Source organism: Ambystoma mexicanum, chromosome 10 (assembly GCF_040938575.1).
Source record: "Ambystoma mexicanum isolate Mex_15411 chromosome 10, UKY_AmexF1_1, whole genome shotgun sequence".
Lineage (NCBI taxonomy): Eukaryota > Metazoa > Chordata > Amphibia > Caudata > Ambystomatidae > Ambystoma > Ambystoma mexicanum.
In genome coordinates this window covers 1,674,549,070-1,674,572,649 of record NC_090932.1, presented here as the reverse complement: position 1 = coordinate 1,674,572,649, position 23,580 = coordinate 1,674,549,070, and the positions used below count along the sequence as shown (strand labels likewise).

At 53.0% G+C, this 23,580-nt stretch overlaps 1 protein-coding gene across 23 annotated transcripts in view; it reads right to left on the bottom strand.

Moving 5' to 3' along the window:
* RIMBP2 (RIMS binding protein 2) overlaps positions 1–23,580 on the bottom strand; it is a 2,252,680-nt gene that overhangs the window by 288,685 nt on the left and 1,940,415 nt on the right. For all 23 annotated transcript variants that reach the window (XM_069620091.1, XM_069620095.1, XM_069620096.1 and 20 more), the window contains one exon: positions 10,976–11,093. In XM_069620091.1, the coding sequence (XP_069476192.1) occupies positions 10,976–11,093 (118 nt within the window). The remainder of the gene's footprint in view (positions 1–10,975; positions 11,094–23,580) is intronic.

Below are 23,580 nucleotides of genomic sequence, written 5' to 3'. Positions count from 1 at the left end.
TGCCATGCACAGACAGTACAGCTTCAGACGCGTTCTCCAGGCATGGGAGGTGGACCTCCTCACAGTGCAGAGCTTGAGGCCTCCAGTGCAAGTGTGGGCCATGCCATGCACAGACAGTACAGCTTCAGCCGCGTTCTCCAGGCATGGGGAGGTGGACCACCCCACAGTGCAGCGCTTGAGGCCTCCAGTGCAAGTGTGGGCCATACCATGCACAGACAGTATGGCTTCAGCTGCGTTCTCCAGGAATGGGGAGGTGGACCACCCCACAGTGCAGAGCTTGAGGCCTCCAGTGCAAGTGTGGGCCATGCCATGCACAGACAGTACGGCTTCAGACACGTTCTCCAGGCATGGGAAGGTGGACCTCCTCACAGTGCAGCGCTTGAGGCCTCCAGTGCAAGTGTGGGCCATGCCATGCACAGACAGTACAGCTTCAGACGCGTTCTCCAGGCATGGGGAGGTGGACCACCCCACAGTACAGCGCTTGAGGCCTCCAGTGCAAGTGTGGGCCATGCCATGCACAGACAGTACGCTTTCAGCCGCGTTCTCCAGGAATGGGGAGGTGGACCACCCCACAGTGCTGCGCTTGAGGCCTCCAGTGCAAGTGTGGCCCATGCCATGCACAGACAGTACGGCTTCAGACGCGTTCTCCAGGCATGGGAAGGTGTACCTCCTCACAGTGCAGCGCTTGAGGCCACCAGTGCAAGTGTGGGCCATGACATGCACAGACAGTACAGCTTCAGACACGTTCTCCAGGCATGGGGAGGTGGACCACCCCACAGTGCAGCGCTTGAGGCCTCCAGTGCAAGTGTGGGCCATGCCATGCACAGACAGTATGGTTTCAGCCGTGTTCTCCAGGCATGGGGAGGCTGACCACCCCACAGTGCAGCGCTTGAGGCCTCCAGTGCAAGTGTGGGCCATGCCATGCACAGACAGTACGGCTTCAGCCGCGTTCTCCAGGCATGGGGAGGTGGACCACCCCACAGTGCAGCGCTTGAGGCCTCCAGTGCAAGTGTGGGCCATGCCATGCACAGACAGTACGGCGTCAGCCGCGTTCTCCAGGCATGAGGAGGTGGACCACCCCACAGTGCAGCGCTTGAGGCCTCCAGTGCAAGTGTGGGCCATGCCATGCACAGACAGTACAGCGTCAGCCGCGTTCTCCAGGCATGAGGAGGTGGACCACCCCACAGTGCAGCGCTTGAGGCCTCCAGTGCAAGTGTCGGCCATGCCATGCACAGACAGCGCAGCTTCCGCCGCTTTCTCCCGGCATGAGGAGGTGGACCACCCCACAGTGCAGCGCTTGAGGCCTCCAGTGCAAGTGTGGGCCATGCCATGCACAGACAGTACAGCTTCAGCCGCGTTCTCCAGGCATGGGAATGTGGACCTCCTCACAGTGCAGCGCTTGAGGCCTCCAGTGCAAGTGTGGGCCATGCCATGCACAGACAGTACGGCTTCAGACACGTTCTCCAGGCATGGGAAGGTGGACCTCCTCACAGTGCAGCGCTTGAGGCCTCCAGTGCAAGTGTGGGCCATGCCATGCACAGACAGTACAGCTTCAGACGCGTTCTCCAGGCATGGGGAGGTGGACCACCCCACAGTACAGCGCTTGAGGCCTCCAGTGCAAGTGTGGGCCATGCCATGCCCAGACAGTACGCTTTCAGCCGCGTTCTCCAGGAATGGGGAGGTGGACCACCCCACAGTGCTGCGCTTGAGGCCTCCAGTGCAAGTGTGGCCCATGCCATGCACAGACAGTACGGCTTCAGACGCATTCTCCAGGCATGGGAAGGTGTACCTCCTCACAGTGCAGCGCTTGAGGCCACCAGTGCAAGTGTGGGCCATGACATGCACAGACAGTACAGCTTCAGACACGTTCTCCAGGCATGGGGAGGTGGACCACCCCACAGTGCAGCGCTTGAGGCCTCCAGTGCAAGTATGGGCCATGCCATGCACAGACAGTATGGTTTCAGCCGTGTTCTCCAGGCATGGGGAGGCTGACCACCCCACAGTGCAGCGCTTGAGGCCTCCAGTGCAAGTGTGGGCCATGCCATGCACAGACAGTACGGCTTCAGCCGCGTTCTCCAGGCATGGGGAGGTGGACCACCCCACAGTGCAGCGCTTGAGGCCTCCAGTGCAAGTGTGGGCCATGCCATGCACAGACAGTACGGCGTCAGCCGCGTTCTCCAGGCATGAGGAGGTGGACCACCCCACAGTGCAGCGCTTGAGGCCTCCAGTGCAAGTGTGGGCCATGCCATGCACAGACAGTACAGCGTCAGCCGCGTTCTCCAGGCATGAGGAGGTGGACCACCCCACAGTGCAGCGCTTGAGGCCTCCAGTGCAAGTGTCGGCCATGCCATGCACAGACAGCGCAGCTTCCGCCGCTTTCTCCCGGCATGAGGAGGTGGACCACCCCACAGTGCAGCGCTTGAGGCCTCCAGTGCAAGTGTGGGCCATGCCATGCACAGACAGTACAGCTTCAGCCGCGTTCTCCAGGCATGGGAAGGTGGACCTCCTCACAGTGCAGCGCTTGAGGCCTCCAGTGCAAGTGTGGGCCAAGCCATGCACAGACAGTACGGCTTCAGCCGCGTTCTCCAGGCATGGGGAGGTGGACCTCCTCACAGTGCAGCGCTTGAGGCCTCCAGTGCAAGTGTGGGCCAAGCCATGCACAGACAGTACGGCTTCAGACGCGTTCTCCAGGCATGGGGAGGTGGACCACCCCACAGTGCTGCGCTTGAGACCTCCAGTGCAAGTGTGGCCCATGCCATGCACAGACAGTACGGCTTCAGACACGTTCTCCAGGCATGGGGAGGTGGACCACCCCACAGTGCAGCGCTTGAGGCCTCCAGTGCAAGTGTGGGCCATGTCATGCACAGACAGTACGGCTTCAGCCGCATTTTCCAGGCATGGGGAGGTGGACCACCCCACAGTGCTGCGCTTAAGGCCTCCAGTGCAAGTGTGGGCCATGCCATACACAGACAGTACGGATTCAGCGGCTTTCTCCAGGCATGAGGAGGTGGACCTCCCCACAGTGCAGCGCTTGAGGTCTCCTCAAGGACCGATGCACAATGTGTCCTGGACATCCGATGAAGGCTCTGGCTATCCCGTGCTACTGCTGCCTTCACTCCTTCGTATTCTCAGGGCGCTCGGCATTCTCTCCTTTCACAGGGAATAAGAGGGAGTCATTACGTGGGAATGGCATAAAACGACCTTCACGTTACCTCGTGCACCTTGCAAACCTATCCGCAACAGGGCACACAAACACAACTTGTAATTGCGTTTTAAGGTAGCTGTGAAGGGGTAGGCTGTTGCATACGCGCGCATGCGCAGTGAGGACCAGCCGGCACGCTTGAGCGCGCCCATGCGCAGTCTGATGCGGCAGAATATTCATGTGAAGCAGTTTGTGGAGCTACCACTAGGAGGCAGGTCTGCCACACACTGGGAGTAGGATAGAGCCATGTCCTGTGAGCATCAGGGCCACTCCTGTGTGAAAGGGAGCGCATAGTCCAACTCATCTGAAGGCTTCAAAGACTAATATAGCGCCCCCTGTTGTGAGATAAAAAACAGCAGGTCGCCCCTGGCACCCAAGCCAGTGCCATACTCAGGCTGTCCACATTGTGTTGAACTTCCTATGTTGCCCTGTACTTACTGACAGCATATCCTGCTAATCGTGTGATCCATGTAGGACCTGACATAGTTTAACGTAGCGCCCACCAACCCTCACAGAAACAAACCCAATAAGCGCTTTATGAAACTAAGGGTCATGGATAGTTGTGTGCAGGGCTGGCCTGGCCTGGAGGGAAGCCATTTCAAAGCACTGTGCTGCCTCAGAGTCTGGCCAGGGCCTAAGCAGCCTTTCATTGGAAGCGGCCTGCTAGGAAATCTGCCTGGTGCCCACATTGGCCAGTCCGCCTCTGTGATAGGCTGAGACCACAGGGTGTCCAACATCTGACTAATTCCGGCCAATTGGATGAGCGGCCACTCAAAAGAGAGGAAGCGTCAGAGCAAAGTGCTTATGAAGTGCAGTGCTTCAAGGAAGTCCCACCAAGTGCATGCGAAGAAAAACAGAGGGGTACGATTATCTGGACTGAGTTTCCTCAAAGCACAGAACAAACCAGTGGGCCCAGTGCTGCCATATAAAAGGACAGCACGAAAGTAGGTTTCATTACCCAGCTAGGAGTCTTGGCTGACCATGGGCTGGCATCCATGTACGAGCAGGTGACGCGTCCTGTTTCTCTATGCACCCAAATTACAACATTGAAACGATTGCACTTATTGGAACTTATCATTTAATATCGAAGATCCTGTGCTTTCCTGCTTATATCAGAACGTGAAATTACACAAAGTTCCATTCATGTGCGATTGGTAGAAACACAATGTGATCAGGCAGGCTCAGTGGTGTGAATACTATGAGACTAGGGCCTTTTCTGTTCTCATTCAGGGAAGGACACTCATGAGCCGTGGCATTTAGTTCCGTGCCCTGCTCCACTGACATGCATTGGAAGACATTTCACCTGTCCACTAGAGCTGGCACCCGAACACCCAGATGATCACCCAAACACGCAGACTCCACTTAGTATGACATAACCGCTCAGGCAGGCGGACGTACGGTTTGTCCTCATCAAGCTCCAGTCTAGAGCAGAATCCCCCAATATAATGAGACTTGTAAGTCTTTCTTCTCTGTCAGTTGGGACTTTCAAATCAATGCATCGATAATGGAAGCGCACAGCAGACGCGGCACCGTTCAGTGCTCTAGCGCGACGGTCTAACCGGTGGAAAGTCTCTGGATCAGCCAAGCAGTCGTTGGCTAGGACTGTGGAAGGTTCTAGTTCTCGTCCCAGTGCTTCTCATTTAGTGAATCTGCTCCGGATGTGACAGAGAAAAGCTAGCTCTCTTGTGCTGGTGTCCAAAGGCCTCCATTGCAGGTTGGCTGAAGATTGTGCTACTCCCTTCAGAAGGATAGAGTCAGGTGGGACCCCGTGGAGCCCCCGGCTAGAGGACCATTAATAAGTCTGAAAATGATGGCAGATAAGAGGCCCACAAAGAAGCAGGGGGCACAGCCCTGTACCCTGTGCAGGGAGGTAACCGTGGCCTACGAAACATTGCTCCTAATTTCAATGTGTGGCCATTTGCCTTTGCTACAGTTATATATATATTAATGCAACTGGTTGTGTCGTCAAAGAATCCCTGTGTATGCATCACCGTCTCCTGCATAAATGTATTGCACTATAGGTAACCATACTTTAATCCTGTCTTTTCATTTATTCATTCAATACACTATTACTCAATTTTCTTGACTAAGCCAGTAAGATAGCTCAGCGGGTTAAGTGCTCATTGCTGTGATCTGTTTTTGATCTGCATGTCGCAGGTCCAAATCCCAGCAAGGTTGATAAAGTGAGTACCAATAATTGATTTATTATTATAAATAATAATAATGTAAATATGTGCTATGTAAAGCGCTATATAAATATATTATTATTTTTAATTATTACCGAAGAGCTGTAAAAACATGCATGCACCTATCTCCTGCATGCTTACCTCTCTTCAGGAAAGTTGCACTGTGGGTAACCGCATTTCAATTCTGCACAAAGTGAACAGCTCTTTCTTTATTTCCACACTACTTTGCTGCAGATACTGACATGACTTTGGGACATGTTCAGCAGTTCCTTGACTTCTTAAATAAGTGTCCCTCTTCTTATAAAACATACACTACCAGCATTCCCTACTGTGATGACTCTGAGGATGTCGTCCCTTCTCTCCTACAGGAAGAACTTTCCCATGGGGCCAGGGCAGTGCGTCCACAGCACAATAGCCCTCCCGGGGGGCGGGGGGGGTGGAGGGCACTGAGAGAGTATCACAGGGAAGCTGGACGTGCAGCCGTACGGAGAGAGACACCTGTGGAACCGCTGCAGACCCCGCCATTCACCAGCGAGCTGCCAGAGTCTCGAAGAACAAACCAGAAGCTGGGGAAATGCTGGTACCTATCAAGAGAAATGAAACTGCTGTGTTTACCAGGAGGAATTGGAGGTCCGGGGGAGCTGGAGAGGGAATATAAACATTGGATAAAGAGGGTCTGCGACCCTGAAGGGACATTGCGAGGACCCACACCCACAAGGAAATGAAAGTGTAAGAGGTTTGGGGACTCTGAGACACCCCAAGTGAAGAGAATCATATGTTTTACAGGAGATATGATAACAAACTACGACTCTTGGACCCGCACCCATATAGCAAACCGAGAGCGACCAAGATAACAGGATTAGGCGTTTGTAGGAGAGTGAACCAAACACCTACAATACCACACAAGAATAAATAAAACAGAGAAGTCATATGTTTGGCAGGAGAGTGAACCAAAGCTATATCATCACAAATTGTGAGTCTGGGACCCGCACCCCAATAAAATACAAGCGGTTAATGGAAGGCAGTGTAAGAGGGTATGAGACCCACGTGGCAGAAAGAGAGTACACAACAGGACACTAGCTTGGTAGGAAAGTGAAGCAAGCTATATTGCAAGTCTGGGACTCGCACCCATGCGAGAGACTGAAAGGGTCACGGACCCCGGACAGGGGAAAGGGAATCTTACATTTTATAACAAACTGTATGAAGGTGACAAGACAAATGATTGTGAAGCCAAGCAACGTATCCTAGTGGACGGTCCGTTGACATTTACCTAAGAAGATAAAGAGGCTCACAACCCAAAAGGAAGAAACTGAGAAAAACGCCAGGGGAAAGGAGCTCAACCTTAGCTTTGGAATCTTGCATTTGTGAACATTGTTTATTTCATCACTTTTTACTACCAGAGAGACTGGGAACCTTTCTGTTAAGTGAAAGCATAAAGAACACGTGTTACTTTAAGAAGGGAACATCCTTGCACAGTTACTTTAGATCATTAATATTAGGGATTGAAGCAGGTTTTTGGACACGACAGTGACAGACTATTTTCGGACTTCCAGAAACGTTCCCTAGTTTCCTTTGAGGGAGGGAAACCCCTCTTAATATCAGGGATAGAGAGACATGTTTCCAACCTTTTGTTATTTACTAAAAGTTTATATCAGAAACATACCACCATAGTGCCTGAGCGTTACTTCTGTACCCTTACAGTAATTACAAAGAACTTTACATATCATAGGCATAGAGCTTGCATTCTCTGTATCTATCATTTCATCATGTCCCGCAGCCCTTGCATTATCTGTAGGTGCATGTGGGCCTTGCCCCGCACCCCTTGCATTCTCTGTAGGTGCATGTGGGACTTGTCTCACAGCCCTTGCATTATCTGTAAGTATCCTTCCATCTACCTGTGGGACTTGTCCCACAGCCCCTGCATTATCTGTAGGTATCCTTCTATCTACCCGTGGGACTTGTCCCACAACCCTTGCATTCTCTGTAGGTGCATGTGGGACTTGTCCCACAGCCCCTGCATTATCTGTAGGTATCCTTCTATCTACCCGTGGGACTTGTCTCACAGCCCTTGCATACTCTGTAGGTGCATGTGGGCCTTGTCCCGCAGCCCTTGCATTCTCTGTAGGTGCATGTGGGACTTGTCTCACAGCCCTTGCATTATCTGTAAGTATCCTTCCATCTACCTGTGGGACTTGTCCCACAGCCCCTGCATTATCTGTAGGTATCCTTCTATCTACCCGTGGGACTTGTGCCGCAGCCCTTGCATTCTCTGTAGGTGCATGTGGGACTTGTCCCGCAGCGCTTGCATTATCTGTAGGTGCATATGGGACTTGTCTCACAGCCCTTGCATTCTCTGTAGGTGCATGTGGGACTTGTCTCACAGCCCTTGCATTCTCTGTAGGTGCATGTGGGACTTGTCTCGCAGCCATTGCATTATCTGTAGGTATCCTTCCATCTACCTGTGGGACTTGTCTCGCAGCCCTTGCATTATCTGTAGGTATCCTTCCGTCTAAGTGTAGGACTTGTCCCACAACCCTTGCCTCTTCTTTAGGTATCCTTCCATCTACTTGTGAGACTTGTCCCCCAGCCCTGGAATTATCTGTAGGTATCCTTCCATCTACCTGTGGGACTTGCGTCACAGCCCTTGCATTATCTGTAGGTGCATGTGGGACTTGTCTCGCAGCCATTGCATTATCTGTAGGTATCCTTCCATCTACCTGTGGGACTTGTCTCGCAGCCCTTGCATTATCTGTAGGTATCCTTCCGTCTAAGTGTAGGACTTGTCCCACAACCCTTGTCTCTTCTTTAGGTATCCTTCCATCTACTTGTGAGACTTGTCCCCCAGCCCTGGAATTATCTGTAAGTATCCTTCCATCTACCCGTGGGACTTGTCCCACAACCCTTGAATTATCTGTAGGTATCCTTCCAGCTACCTGTGGGACTTGTCCCACAGCCCTTGCATTATCTGTAGGTATCCTTCCGTCTAAGTGTAGGACTTGTCCCACAACCCTTGCCTCTTCTTTAGGTATCCTTCCATCTACTTGTGGGACTTGTCCCACAGCCCTTGCATTATCTGTAGGTATCCTTCCGTCTAAGTGTAGGACTTGTCCCACAACCCTTGCCTCTTCTTTAGGTATCCTTCCATCTACTTGTGGGACTTGTCCCACAGCCCTTGCATTATCTGTAGGTATCCTTCCATCTACTTGTGGGACTTGTCCCACAGCCCTTGCATTATCTGTAGGTATCCTTCCACCTATTTGTGGGACTATTTGTATACATCTTTTCATCCACTCTTATGACTTGTCCCACAGTCTTTCATTTTTTCACTTTTTGTATGTACAATTCCATCTCCTTTTAGGAGGTGTGCTGCAGACCTTGTACTATATGGGGCATGTACTGCCTTCTTGGATTATTTCTATTTTTCTGTATCCTTCGTCCAAGTTATAGGACACATGCCACAGTCTTTGAACTATGTGTAGGTATCCTTTCATCTACACCTGGCACTTGCCCAGTAGCCCCTGCACTTGAACTGTTTGTAGGCATCCTTTCATTGTCACCTGGCACTTGTCCGACAGCCCCTGCACTTGAACTGTTTGTAGGCATCCTTTCATCTACACCTGGCACTTGCCCAGTAGCCCCTGCACTTGAACTGTTTGTAGGCATCCTTTCATCGTCACCTGGCACTTGCCCCGTAGCCCCTGCACTTGGACGGTTTGTAGGTATCCTTTCATCGTCACCTGGCACTTACCCCGTAGCCCCTGCACTTGAACTGTTTGTACGTATCCTTTCATCGTCACCTGGCACTTTCCCCTTATCCCCCGCACTTGAACTGTTTGTAGGTATCCTTTCATCGTCACCTGGCACTTGCCCAGTAGCCCCTGCACTTGAACTGTTTGTAGGCATCCTTTCATTGTCACCTGGCACTTGTCCGACAGCCCCTGCACTTGAACTGTTTGTAGGCATCCTTTCATTGTCACCTGGCACTTGCCCCGTAGCCCCTGCACTTGAACTGTTTGTAGGTATCCTTTCATCTACACCTGGCACTTGCCCAGTAGCCCCTGCACCTGAACTGTTTGCAGGCATCCTTTCATCGTCACCTGGCACTTGCCCCATAGCCCCTGCACTTGGACGGTTTGTAGGTATCCTTTCATCGTCACCTGGCACTTACCCCGTAGCCCCTGCACTTGAACTGTTTGTACGTATCCTTTCATCGTCACCTGGCACTTGCCCCGTAGCCCCCGCACTTGAACTGTTTGTAGGTATCCTTTCATCGTCACCTGGCACTTGCCCCGTAGCCCCTGCACTTGAACTGTTTGTAGGTACCCCTTCATCGTCACCTGGCACTTGCCCCGTAGCCCCTGCACTTAGGTATCCTTTCATCGTCACCTGGCACTTGCCCCGTAGCCCCTGCACTTGGACGGTTTGTAGGCATCCTTTCATCTCTATGGGGGACATATCTTGCATGTATCCTCCCACCTCCTTGTAGTATGTGTGCTGTTGCTTTCATATATTTCCCTCGATTCAAGGGATGTGTCATGAGAACGGCAATGTTTGCTCAGTCTTTGGTTTGTTTTTCCTTTATCCTCTAGAACTGGACTCAAAAGTTGCTGAAACCAGCACAGGATAAGCGGGTCACCGAGAGTCACAACATGGCAGGAAGCAGTGGAGCTGGGAAAGGATGGTGGCCAACATGATGAATGGGCGGGATGCAGTGAACTTGTACGGCACGGTGGTGGTGGTGCGCATGGATGCAGACATGGGGCATCAGGTTGCCCGTGCCATTGAACACATGATGAGTGTTGATTGTGTTGTGAACTGTTCAAAGAGTCCATTGCCAAAGGGACTTGAACCCAGAAAGGGCCAAAGTTCCAGATGTATTACAAAAGCATCGACATTGGTGGTAGGTAAAGAGCTGTTGCATTCTATCTACTCTGCGGCTCGGTCTAGTCTCTTGCATTGCAAGGAGTTTCCTGTTATTGGTAAAAGTCCCACTGCTGGACAGAAAGAGAACCCTACAGCTGAAATATTCTGGGCAAGAGCTCGAAATCCAAACCTCAGCACGTCTACTGCCACATCCACCCGAACTCACCTTGCCTCTTCCCCCACTCCTAGGTATCTGGCGCTCCTGGTACATCGGGCCAAGCCTTTGCATTGACCAAAGCACCCATTCTTTTTTCCAGGGTCCCCAGACGCCCTACCTCAGCTTACATCCCACAAGTCCACCATGGTCCAGCAGCATCGACAAGTCGCTTTAAGGCTCCAAAAGTCTCTTTTAGGACATGGCCGTGAACACAAAGCAATGCGTGGTGTTGAGGATGAGGGGGGAGGTTAATGACAGGACGGTAGGTCCATGATCTGTTGCATTTTCTCTCATGCTTGCTTGGTTCTTCTAAGGTTTGCCAACTACAGTGCCCCCAAATGATGTCCTTGTTGCCCCTGGCAATATGAACTAGAAATCACAGCACATACAATGGCATAACTCCATCCAAACATGTGCACACACGTGTTTCTTATATGTTTACATGCACATAGTCATAGTTATTTGAAAAAGCAGCAGCTCTGTAGTTGCAAGGAACAGACAACTAACCAATGGAAGGCACGCTCATTGGTCGCGGTCTTGTCGGTAATGCGTTGCCATGAGACACCCGGCGGTTTGGGTGCTCCCCTCTGTCCATCCGTCCCCCAGAAGATGGTGGTCCTAAAAGCTGAAATCAGAACAACATTTTTAGATTTGCCATTTTGGGTCTTCAAAAGAGAGAAGCAACACGCTCAATAAACTCCAGATTCCCTGAGCACAAGCAGGCAAGGCAACTGAACTTAGGATTTAAGAGAAAGGTTAGCTGAAGGTGTTCCATGCTACCCCCCCACCCCTCGCACAGCTCGACCTCTGCAGAGGCAGAGGGGGTTCCTCAGAAGGGTGTGATTAGAATAAGATGCAGTGCCTAGGATTGTTGTATCCTATATGGCAGGAATGGTGGGGGCAATAGGTTAAGAATTCATCACCATCCATCTATAAGTTGGACTCACAATTCACATATCATGAGGGTTCTGCCCCTGACCCCTGACCCCTGAGAAGACAATACCGCAAGGACCCTGCAGATAATGGTCACAGAATTGTGGGGGAAATGCAGCCACAGTGGGCAGTGGGGATTATGATGAGAATTTCTCATCATCCAGTTCTTAACTTTACGCAAATCGCCAGGATGGTTTCTATGAAGAGATACTGTGTTGCATGACCTGCCTGGGCCTATGTCCCGCGGCCCTGCCCATCCTCCCCACGGCCCTGCCCATCCTCCCCGCGGCCCCACCCATCCTCCCGCGGCCCCGCCCATCCTCCGCGCAGCCCTGCTCATCCTCCCCACGGCCCCACCCATCCTCTCCATGGCCCCGCCCATTCTCCCCACGGCCCCGCCCATCCTCCCCACGCCCCACCCATCCTCCCCACGGTCTCGCCCATCCGCCCCACGGCCCCACCCATCCTCCCCACGGCCCCGCCCATCCTCCCCACGGCCTTGCCCCTCCTCCCCACGGCCCCACCCATCCTCCCCGCGGCCTCGCCCATCCTCCCCGCGGCCTTGCCCCTCCTCCCCACGGCCCCACCCACCTCCCCACGGCCCCATCCATCCTCTCCAAGGCCCCACCCGTTCTCTCCACACGGCCCACCTCCCCCCCCCCCAGGGAGCAGAGGGATCCCCGAGTACATTCTTTCCATTTCCAGCCCTGAATTGACCTATCACCCCTTGGTAACTATACTGCGAGGCCAATACCGCAAGGACCCTGCAGCTAACGGGCACTTTGTCACAGAGTGAATTTTGGGGGTATCAACAGTGGGAGGCTGGGATTAGGATAGGAATTCTTCAGCACCCAGGTCTGAACAGCACTCATCATGCACACATTATTAGGGCGCCGCCCCCAGCCCCTCTAAAGACAATAGTGAGAGCGGCATGCCACAAGGACCCGCCGCTGGTGCCCGCTCTGATACACAGAGGCTTTGAGCAAGGAGAAGCAAATCCGTGCCACACTACAGCTTCTAAGAGATTTAAAAGAAACAACTCCACAACAATCACCATAAAATGCCCCGTGTTTGTCACCCCAGATTCCCATGTTTACTGCATGAAGGACTGTAAACCAGAGACCCCCATTTACTACGATATATACAACTAGAAGCCCACCTACAATTATGAAAAGGGATACTTTACCCCAGAGGCCGCCTACATACACAGCATGAGGTACTGTACCCCAGAGCCCCACCTACATACACAGCATGAGGTACTGTACCTCAGAGGCCCACCTACATTCACAGCATGAGATACTGTACCCCAGAGGCCCACCTACATTCACAGCATGAGGTACTGTACCCAGAGGCCTACCTTCATTCACAGCATGAGGTACTGTACCCCAGAGGCCCACCTACAATTACAGCATGAGATACTGTACCCCAGAGGCCCACCTACATATACAGCATGAGGTACTGTACCCAGAGGCCCACCTTCATTCACAGCATGAGGTACTGTACCCCAGAGGCCCACCTACATATACAGCATGAGGTACTGTACCCAGAGGCCCACCTACATACACAGCATGAGGTACTGTACCTCAGAGGCCCACCTACATTCACAGCATGAGATACTGTACCCCAGAGGCCCACCTACATATACAGCATGAGGTACTGTACCCAGAGGCCCACCTTCATTCACAGCATGAGGTACTGTACCTCAGAGGCCCACCTACAATAATGAAAAGGGATACTTTACCCCAGCGGCCACCTACATACACAGCATGAGGTCCTGTACCCCAGAGGCCCACCTACATATACAGCATGAGGTCCTGTACCCCAGAGGCCCACCTTCATTCACAGCATGAGGTACTGTACCCCAGAGGCCCACCTACATATACAGCATGAGGTACTGTACCCAGAGGCCCACCTACATACACAGCATGAGGTACTGTACCTCAGAGGCCCACCTACATTCACAGCATGAGATACTGTACCCCAGAGGCCCACCTACATATACAGCATGAGGTACTGTACCCAGAGGCCCACCTTCATTCACAGCATGAGGTACTGTACCTCAGAGGCCCACCTACAATAATGAAAAGGGATACTTTACCCCAGCGGCCACCTACATACACAGCATGAGGTCCTGTACCCCAGAGGCCCACCTACATATACAGCATGAGGTACTGTGCCCCAGAGGCCCACCTACATATGTCACATGAGGTACTGTGCCCCAGAGGCCCACCTACATATGTCACATGAGGTACTGTGCCCCAGAGGCCCACCTACATATGTCACATGAGGTACTGTGCCCCAGAGGCCCACCTACATATACAGCATGCGGTACTGTACCCCAGAGGCCCACCTTCATTCACAGCATGAGGTACTGTACCCCAGAGGCCCACCTTCATTCACAGCATGAGGTACTTTACCCAGAGGCCCACCTTCATTCACAGCATGAGGTGCTGTACCCCAGAGACCCACCTACATATGTCACATGAGGTACTGTACCTCAGAGGCCCACCTACATATACAGCATGATGTACTGTACCCAGAGGCCCACCTTCATTCACAGCATGAGGTACTGTACCCCAGAGGCCCACCTACATTCACAGCATGAGGTACTGTACCCAGAGGCCCACCTACAATAATGAAAAGGGATACTTTACCCCAGCGGCCACCTACATTCACAGCATGAGGTACAGTACCCCAGAGGCCCACCTACATACACAGCATGAGGTACTGTACCTCAGAGGCCCACCTACACTCACAATATGAGGTACTGTACCCCAGAGGCCCACCTACATACACAGCATGAGGTACTGTACCTCAGAGGCCCACCTACACTCACAATATGAGGTACTGTACCCCAGAGGCCAACCTACATATACAGCATGAGGTACTGTACCCAGAGGCCCACCTACATATATCACATGAGGTACTTTACCCTAGGGGCCCACCTACACTCACAGCATGATGTACTGTACCCCAAAGACCCAAATACATGTACAGCATGAGGCACTGTACCCAAAGGCCCACCTATATATACAACATGAGGTACTGTACCCAGAGGCCCACCTACATATACAGCATGAGGTACTGTGCCCAAAGGCCCATATACATTTACAGCATGAGGAAGTGTACCCCAAAAGAGGACCTACATTTATAGCATGAGGTACAGTACCCCAGAGGCCCACCTACCTATGCAGCATGAGGTACTGTACCCCTGTGGCCAACCTATATTTACAGTATGAGGTACAGTACCCCAGAGGCCCTCTAAATATACAGCATGAGGTACTATACTTGAAAGGCCCATCTACATATAAAGCATGAGGTAGTGTACCCCAGAAACCCACCTACGTTTACAGAATGAGGTACTGTGCCCCAGAAGACCACCTACATTTACAGCATGAGGTACAGTACCCCAGAAGCCCACCTACCTATACAGCATGAGGCACTGTACCCCATAGGCCCACCTATATATATCACATGAGGTACTGTACACAAAGGGTCACCTACATATACAACATGAGGTACTTTACCCCAGAGGCCCACCTACATATACAGCATGAGGTGCTGTACCCCAGAGGCCCACCTACATATGTCACATGAGGTACTGTACCCCAGAGGCCCACCTACATATATAGCATGAGGTACTTTACCCCAGAGGCCCACCTACATATAGAGCATGATGTACTGTACCCCAGTGGCCCACCTACATATACAACATGAGGTACTGTACCCCAGAGGCCCACCTACATACACAGCATGAGGTACTGTACCCCAGAGGCCCACCTACATACACAGCATGAGGTACTGTACCCCAGAGGCCCACCTACATACACAGCATGACGTACTGTACCCCAGAGGCCCACCTACATACACAGCATGAGGTACTGTACCTAAGAGGCCCACCTACATACACAGCATGAGGTACTGTACCCCAGAGGCCCACCTACATACACAGCATGAGGTACTGTACCCCAGAGGCCCACCTACATACACAGCATGAGGTACTGTACCCCAGAGGCCCACCTACATACACAGCATGACGTACTGTACCCCAGAGGCCCACCTACATACACAGCATGAGGTACTGTACCCCAGAGGCCCACCTACATACACAGCATGAGGTACTGTACCCCAGAGGCCCACCTACATACACAGCATGAGGTACTGTACCCCAGAGGCCCACCTACATACACAGCATGAGGTACTGTACCCCAGAGGCCCACCTACATACACAGCATGAGCTACTGCACCCCAGAGGCCCACCTTCATTCACAGCATGAGGTACTGTACCTCAGAGGCCCACCTACATACACAGCATGAGGTACTGTACCCCAGAGGCCCACCTACATACACAGCATGAGGTACTGTACCCCAGAGGCCCACCTACATACACAGCATGAGCTACTGCACCCCAGAGGCCCACCTTCATTCACAGCATGAGGTACTGTACCTCAGAGGCCCACCTACATACACAGCATGAGCTACTGTACCTAAGAGGCCCACCTACATACACAGCATGAGCTACTGCACCCCAGAGGCCCACCTTCATTCACAGCATGAGGTACTGTACCTCAGAGGCCCACCTACATACACAGCATGACGTACTGTACCCCAGAGGCCCACCTACATATACAACATGAGGTACTGTACCTAAGAGGCCCACCTACATACACAGCATGACGTACTGTACCCCAGAGGCCCACCTACATACACAGCATGAGGTACTGTACCCCAGAGGCCCACCTACATACACAGCATGAGCTACTGCACCCCAGAGGCCCCCCTACATACACAGCATGAGCTACTGCACCCCAGAGGCCCCCCTACATACACAGCATGAGCTACTGCACCCCAGAGGCCTTCCATATCTACAAGGGAAATTGCACCCCAGAGGCGCCACACATTTGTTATATGACACATTGTACACCAAGGGTGCACATTGAGGTACTCTAGCCCTGGGGCTGTCCCTGTTTACTGCTTGGGGTCAAGCTGCAGTGCTGATGCTGCTCGACCTCTCTGCAGCCTTCCATCTTGTTGATCACATCTTGCTAGTGAAAAGGCTCGGAGAGGTCGTAAACTGCTCCATATTGGTGTCCAAATGGATAGCCTCCTTCTTGGGTCCTGGTATGGTAAGGGTCTGTGTGGCCAACAAACACTCCATCCCCATCTCTCAAACCTGTGGTGTACCACAGGGCTCCTGCCTGTCACCTCTGCGTTTTAATTTGTACATACGACCACTACTGGATCTCCTAAACGAGTTGGGTGTACAATATACAAACTACGCAGGCGACACTCAGATTGTCATCCAGCTCAATGGCCACTATAAAAACGATGCTGAAACTATCAATAACATCTACAAAGCCATCCAGGATTGGATGGCCTGCAACTCCCTGGCCTGAATAACAACAAAACAGAGTTTATGATAGTATCCTCTAAGAACACCCGGAACAAGCTAGCCACAGACTATGCCAACTTTACAATAGCGGACAATGTCATCACGGTCCAAAGGAAAGTAAAAACATTAGGCGTCATTCTAGATGACAAACTATCCATGAAGCCTCATGTCCCCAACATCAGGTCTAGCTGCGGACTGATTAATAAGCGAATACACTATATTTGCCCATTTATAACAACCGAAAACTGTGTACTTCTGTCCACAGCGTTGATAAACTCCAGATTGGATTACTGTAACCGCCTACTGTGCGGCACCACCGCTGCCAATATACAATCTCTGCAAGTGTCACAGAATAATGCTGTGCGCGCCATCTTTAAACAATCGCGCCGCACCCACATTTCCATCTACAGAAAGAAGCTACATTGGCTTCTGGTAAAATACAGAATAACACACAAGGTGTTGACAATGACACACAAGTGTGTGTCTTTAAGTAGCCCCACCTATTTGTCAGACGCATCAAAGTCAAGACAACTGGCAGGAACCTTCGCTTCTCTACTGCTACAGTACTTGTTCCCCCCAGATTTAAGATTGCTAAATTTGGAGGTACCACTCTCGATTCCCAGGGTCCTCTGCTCTGGAACGTACTACCGGCTGCCAAACGCCAGGTTCAAAATTATCCTCTTTTTAAAAAGGCTATAAAGACTCACCTTTTCAACATAGAGTTCACCTGCGACTTCCCCTCACTTCATCTGGCCAGTCTTTCTATGTTCTGTTTGTTCTTGTTCCCGTTTTTTGAGCGCCCTGAGGCCCATGGGCATGTGGCGCGTAACAAGAATTAAAATAAATAAATAAATAAATAAATACCCCAGAAACCAGGTAGTATTTACTCCATGAGGTACTGCAACTCAGAAGCCAAAGTTTACTGAACAAGGTTCTGTGCACCAGAGGCCAGCCCACATCTACTACATGTGATCCTGTACCGCAGAGGCCAGGCCATGCTTAGTGCATGCGGTACAGTACCTCTTAGGCATGCCCGTATGTACTGCATAGGATTCTGCCCCACAGAGGCCAGCGCCACTAAGCAGAGAACTTCCTTCCACCTTTACCTGGTTTCATGCACCAGCGCCTCGCCAGCGGGCATGCACTGAAGAAGTGCCACCCTTATTAAAGGCTAGGACAGAGGTTGGCAATCTGTGCCTCTCCTGGTGTCTTGCCCCATCACCTCACCAGCGGGCATGCGCTGAATAAGTGCCACCCTTATTACAGGCTAGGACAGAGGTTGGCAATCTGTGGCTCTCCTGGTGTCTTACCGAATTGCCTCGACCGCGGGCAGGCACTGAAGAAGTGCCACCCTTATTACAGGCTAGTACACAGGTTAGCAATCTGTGGCTCTCCTGGTGTCTTGCCCCATCGCCTCGCCGTGGGCATGCACTGACGAAGTGCCACCCTTATTACAGGCTAGGCCAGAGGCTAGCCAGCTGTGGCTCTCCTGGTGCATAAACCATTGCCTCGCTGGCTGGCAGGCACTGAAGAAGAGCAACCCTTATTACAGGCTAGGACACAGGTTGGCAATCTGTGCCTCTCCTGGTGTCTTGCCCCATCGCCTCGCCAGCTGGCATGCACTGAAGAAGTGCCACCCTTATTACAGGCTAGCATAGAGGTTAGCCATCTTTGGCTCTCCTGGTGTCTTGCCCCATCACCTCGCCAGCTGGCAGGCAATGAAGAAGTGCCACCCTTATTACAGGCTAGGACAGAGTTTGGCCATCTGTGGCTCTCCTGGTGTCTTGCCCCATCGCCTCGCCAGCGAGCATGCGCTGAAGAAGTGCCGCCCTTATTACAGGCTAGGACAGAGGTTAGTCATCTGTGGCTCTCCTGGTGTCTTGCCCCATCGCCTCACCAGCGGGCATGCACTGAAGAAGTGCCACCCTTATTACAGGCTAGGACAGAGGTTAGAAATCTTTGGCCCTCCTGGTGTCTTGCCCCATCGCCTCACCCGCGGGCATGCACTGAAGAAGTGCCACCCTTATTACAGGCTAGGACAGAGGGTAGCAATCTGTGGCTCTCCTGGTGCATGAACCATCGCCTCGCTGGCTGGCAGGCAGTGAAGAAGAGCAACCCTTATTACAGGCTAGGACACAGGTTGGCAATATGTGGCTCTCCTGGTGTCTTGCCCCATCGCCTTGCCAGCGGGCATGCGCTGAAGAAGTGCCACCCTTATTACAGGCTAGGACAGAGGTTGGCCATCTGTGGCTCTCCTGGTGTCTTGCCCCATCGCCTCTCCCGTGGGCATGCGCTGAAGAAGTGCCACCCATATTACAGGCTAGGACAGAGGGTAGCAATCTGTGGCTCTCCTGGTGTCTTGCCCCATTGCTTCGCCAGCGGGCATGCACTGAAGAAGTGCCACCCTTTTTACAGGCTAGGACAGTGGTTAGCCATCTGTGGCTCTCCTGGTGTCTTGGCCCATCGCCTCACCAGCGGGCATGCACTGAAGAAGTGCCACCCTTATTACAGGCTAGGACAGAGGGTAGCAATCTCTGGTTCGCCTGGTGTCTTGCCCCATCGCCTCGCCAGCCGGCATGCACAGAAGAAGTGCCACCATTTTTACAGGCTAGGACAGAGGTTAGCAATCGCTGGCTCTCCTGGTGTCTTGGCCCATCGCCTCGCCAGCGGGCATGCACTGAAGAAGTGCCACCCTTATTACAGGCTAGGACAGAGGGTAGAAATCTCTGGCTCGCCTGGTGTCTTGCCCCATCGCCTTGCCAGCCGGCATGCACGGAAGAAGTGCCACCATTTTTACAGGCTAGGACAGAGGTTAGCAATCGCTGGCTCTCCTGGTGTCTTTCCCCATCACCTCGCCTGCTGGCAGGCAATGAAGAAGTGCCACCCTTATTACAGGCTAGGACAGAGGTTAGCAATCTGTGGCTCTCCTGGTGTCTTGCCCCATCGCATCGCCAGTTGGTGAGCACCGAAGAAGTGCCACCCTTTTTACAGGCTAGGACAGTGGTTAGCCATCTGTGGCTCTCCTGGTGTCTTGGCCCATCGCCTCGCCAGCGGGCATGCACTGAAGAAGTGCCACCCTTATTACAGGCTAGGACAGAGGGTAGCAATCTCTGGCTCGCCTGGTGTCTTGCCCCATCGCCTCGCCAGCCGGCATGCACGGAAGAAGTGCCACCATTTTTACAGGCTAGGACAGAGGTTAGCAATCGCTGGCTCTCCTGGTGTCTTTCCCCATCACCTCGCCTGCTGGCAGGCAATGAAGAAGTGCCACCCTTATTACAGGCTAGGACAGAGGTTAGCAATCTGTGGCTCTCCTGGTGTCTTGCCCCATCGCATCGCCAGTTGGTGAGCACCGAAGAAGTGCACCCTTTTTACAGGCTAGGACAGAGATTAGCAATTTGTGGCTCTCCTGGTGTCTTGCCCCATCGCCTCACCAGCGGGCATGAACTGAAGAAGTGCCACCCTTTTTACAGGCTAGGACAGAGTTTGGCCATCTGTGGCTCTCCTGATGTCTTGCCCCATCGCCTCACCAGCGGGCATGCACTGAAGAAGTGCCACCCTTATTACAGGCTAGGACAGAGGTTAGAAATCTTTGGCCCTCCTGGTGTCTTGCCCCATCGCCTCACCCGCGGGCATGCACTGAAGAAGTGCCACCCTTATTACAGGCTAGGACAGAGGGTAGCAATCTGTGGCTCTCCTGGTGCATGAACCATCGCCTCGCTGGCTGGCAGGCAGTGAAGAAGAGCAACCCTTATTACAGGCTAGGACACAGGTTGGCAATCTGTGGCTCTCCTGGTGTCTTGCCCCATCGCCTTGCCAGCGGGCATGCGCTGAAGAAGTGCCACCCTTATTACAGGCTAGGACAGAGGTTGGCCATCTGTGGCTCTCCTGGTGTCTTGCCCCATCGCCTCTCCCGTGGGCATGCGCTGAAGAAGTGCCACCCATATTACAGGCTAGGACAGAGGGTAGCAATCTGTGGCTCTCCTGGTGTCTTGCCCCATTGCTTCGCCAGCGGGCATGCACTGAAGAAGTGCCACCCTTTTTACAGGCTAGGACAGTGGTTAGCCATCTGTGGCTCTCCTGGTGTCTTGGCCCATCGCCTCACCAGCGGGCATGCACTGAAGAAGTGCCACCCTTATTACAGGCTAGGACAGAGGGTAGCAATCTCTGGTTCGCCTGGTGTCTTGCCCCATCGCCTCGCCAGCCGGCATGCACAGAAGAAGTGCCACCATTTTTACAGGCTAGGACAGAGGTTAGCAATCGCTGGCTCTCCTGGTGTCTTTCCCCATCACCTCGCCTGCTGGCAGGCAATGAAGAAGTGCCACCCTTATTACAGGCTAGGACAGAGGTTAGCAATCTGTGGCTCTCCTGGTGTCTTGCCCCATCGCATCGCCAGTTGGTGAGCACTGAAGAAGTGCCAACCTTTTTACAGGCTAGGACAGTGGTTAGCCATCTGTGGCTCTCCTGGTGTCTTGGCCCATCGCCTCGCCAGCGGGCATGCACTGAGGAAGTGCCACCCTTATTACAGGCTAGGACAGAGGGTAGCAATCTCTGGCTCGCCTGGTGTCTTGCCCCATCGCCTCGCCAGCCGGCATGCACGGAAGAAGTGCCACCATTTTTACAGGCTAGGACAGAGGTTAGCAATCGCTGGCTCTCCTGGTGTCTTTCCCCATCACCTCGCCTGCTGGCAGGCAATGAAGAAGTGCCACCCTTATTACAGGCTAGGACAGAGGATAGCAATCTGTGGCTCTCCTGGTGTCTTGCCCCATCGCATCGCCAGTTGGTGAGCACCGAAGAAGTGCACCCTTTTTACAGGCTAGGACAGAGATTAGCAATTTGTGGCTCTCCTGGTGTCTTGCCCCATCGCCTCACCAGCGGGCATGAACTGAAGAAGTGCCACCCTTTTTACAGGCTTGGACAGTGGTTAGCCATCTGTGGCTCTCCTGGTGTCTTGGCCCATCGTCTCGCCAGCGGGCATGCACTGAAGAAGTGCCACCCTTATTACAGGGTAGGACAGAGGGTAGCAATCTCTGGCTCTCCTGGTGTCTTGCCCCATCGCCTCACCAGCTGGCATTCACTGAAGAAGTGCGACCATTTTTACAGGCTAGGACAGAGGTTAGCAATCGCTGGCTCTCCTGGTGTCTTTCCCCATAACCTCGCCCGCGGGCCTACACTGAAGAAGTGCCACCCTTATTACAGGCTAGGGCAGAGGTTGGCCATCTGTGGCTATCCTGGTGTCTTGCCCCATAGCCTCGCCCGAGGGCATGTGCTGAAGAAGTGCCACCCTTATTACAGGCTAGGACAGAGGTTAGCCATCTGTGGCTCTCCTGGTGTCTTGCCCCATCGCCTCGCCAACGGGCATGCGCTGAAGAAGTGCCACCCTTATCACAGGCTAGGGCAGAGGTTGGCCATCTGTGGCTCTCCTGCGGTCTTGCCCCATCGTCTAGCCAGCTGGCAGGCACTGAAGAAGTGCTACCCTTATTACAGGCACGGACAGAGGTTAGCAATCTGTGGCACTCCTGCTGTCTTTCCCCATCGCCTCACCAGCGGGCATGCACTGAAGAAGTGCCACCCTTATTACAGGCTAGGACAGTGGTTAGCCATTTTTGGCTCTCCTGGTATCTTGCCCCATCGCCTCACCAGCTGGCATGCACTGAAGAAGTGCCACCCTTTTTACAGGCTAGGACCGAGGTTAGCAATCGCTGGCTCTCCTGGTGTCTTTCCCCATCACCTCGCCAGCTGGCAGGCAATGAAGAGGTGCCACCCTTATTACAGGCTAGGACAGAGGTTGGCCATCTGTGGCTCTCCTGGTATCTTGCCTCATTGCCTCGCCAGCTGGCAGGCATTGAAGAAGTGCCACCCTTATTATAGGCTAGGACAGTGGTTAGCCATCTTTGGCTCTCCTGGTATCTTGCCCCATCGCCTCGCCAGCTGGCATGCACTGAAGAAGTGCCACCCTTATTACAGGCTAGGACAGAGGGTAGCAAGCTGTGGCTCTACTGGTGCATGAACCATCGCCTCGCTGGTTGGCAGGCACTGAAGAAGTGCCACCCTTATTATAGGCTAGGACACAGGTTGGCAATCTGAGGCTCTCCTGGTGTCTTGCCCCATCGCCTCGCCAGCGGCCATGCGCTCAAGAAGTGCCACCCTTATTACAGGCTAGGACAGAGGTTGGCTATCTGTGGCTCTCCTGGTGTCTTGCCCCATCGCCTCTCCCGTGGGCTTGCGCTGAAGAAGTGCCACCCTTATTACAGGTTAGGACAGAGGGTAGCAATCGGTGGCTCTCCTGCTGTCTTTCCCCATCGCCTCACCAGCGGGCATGCACTGAAGAAGTGCCACCCTTATTACAGGCTTGGACAGTGGGTAGCCATCTTTGGCTCTCCTGGTATCTTGCCTCATTGCCTCGCCAGCTGGCATGCACTGAAGAAGTGCCACCCTTTTAAAGGTTAGGACAGAGGTTAGCAATCTGTGGCACTCCTGCTGTCTTTCCCCATCGCCTCACCAGCGGGCATGCACTGAAGAAGTGCCACCCTTATTACAGGCCTGGACAGTGGGTAGCCATCTTTGGCTCTCCTGGTATCTTGCCTCATTGCCTCGCCAGCTGGAAGGCAGTGAAGAAGCGCCACCCTTATTACAGGCTAGGACAGAGGTTGGCCATCTGTGGCTCTCCTGGTGTCTTGCCCCATCGTCTCGCCAGCGGGCATGTGCTGAAGAAGTGCCACCCTTATTACAGGCTAGGACAGTGGTTAGCCATCTTTGGCACTCCTGGTATCTTGCCTCATTGCCTCGC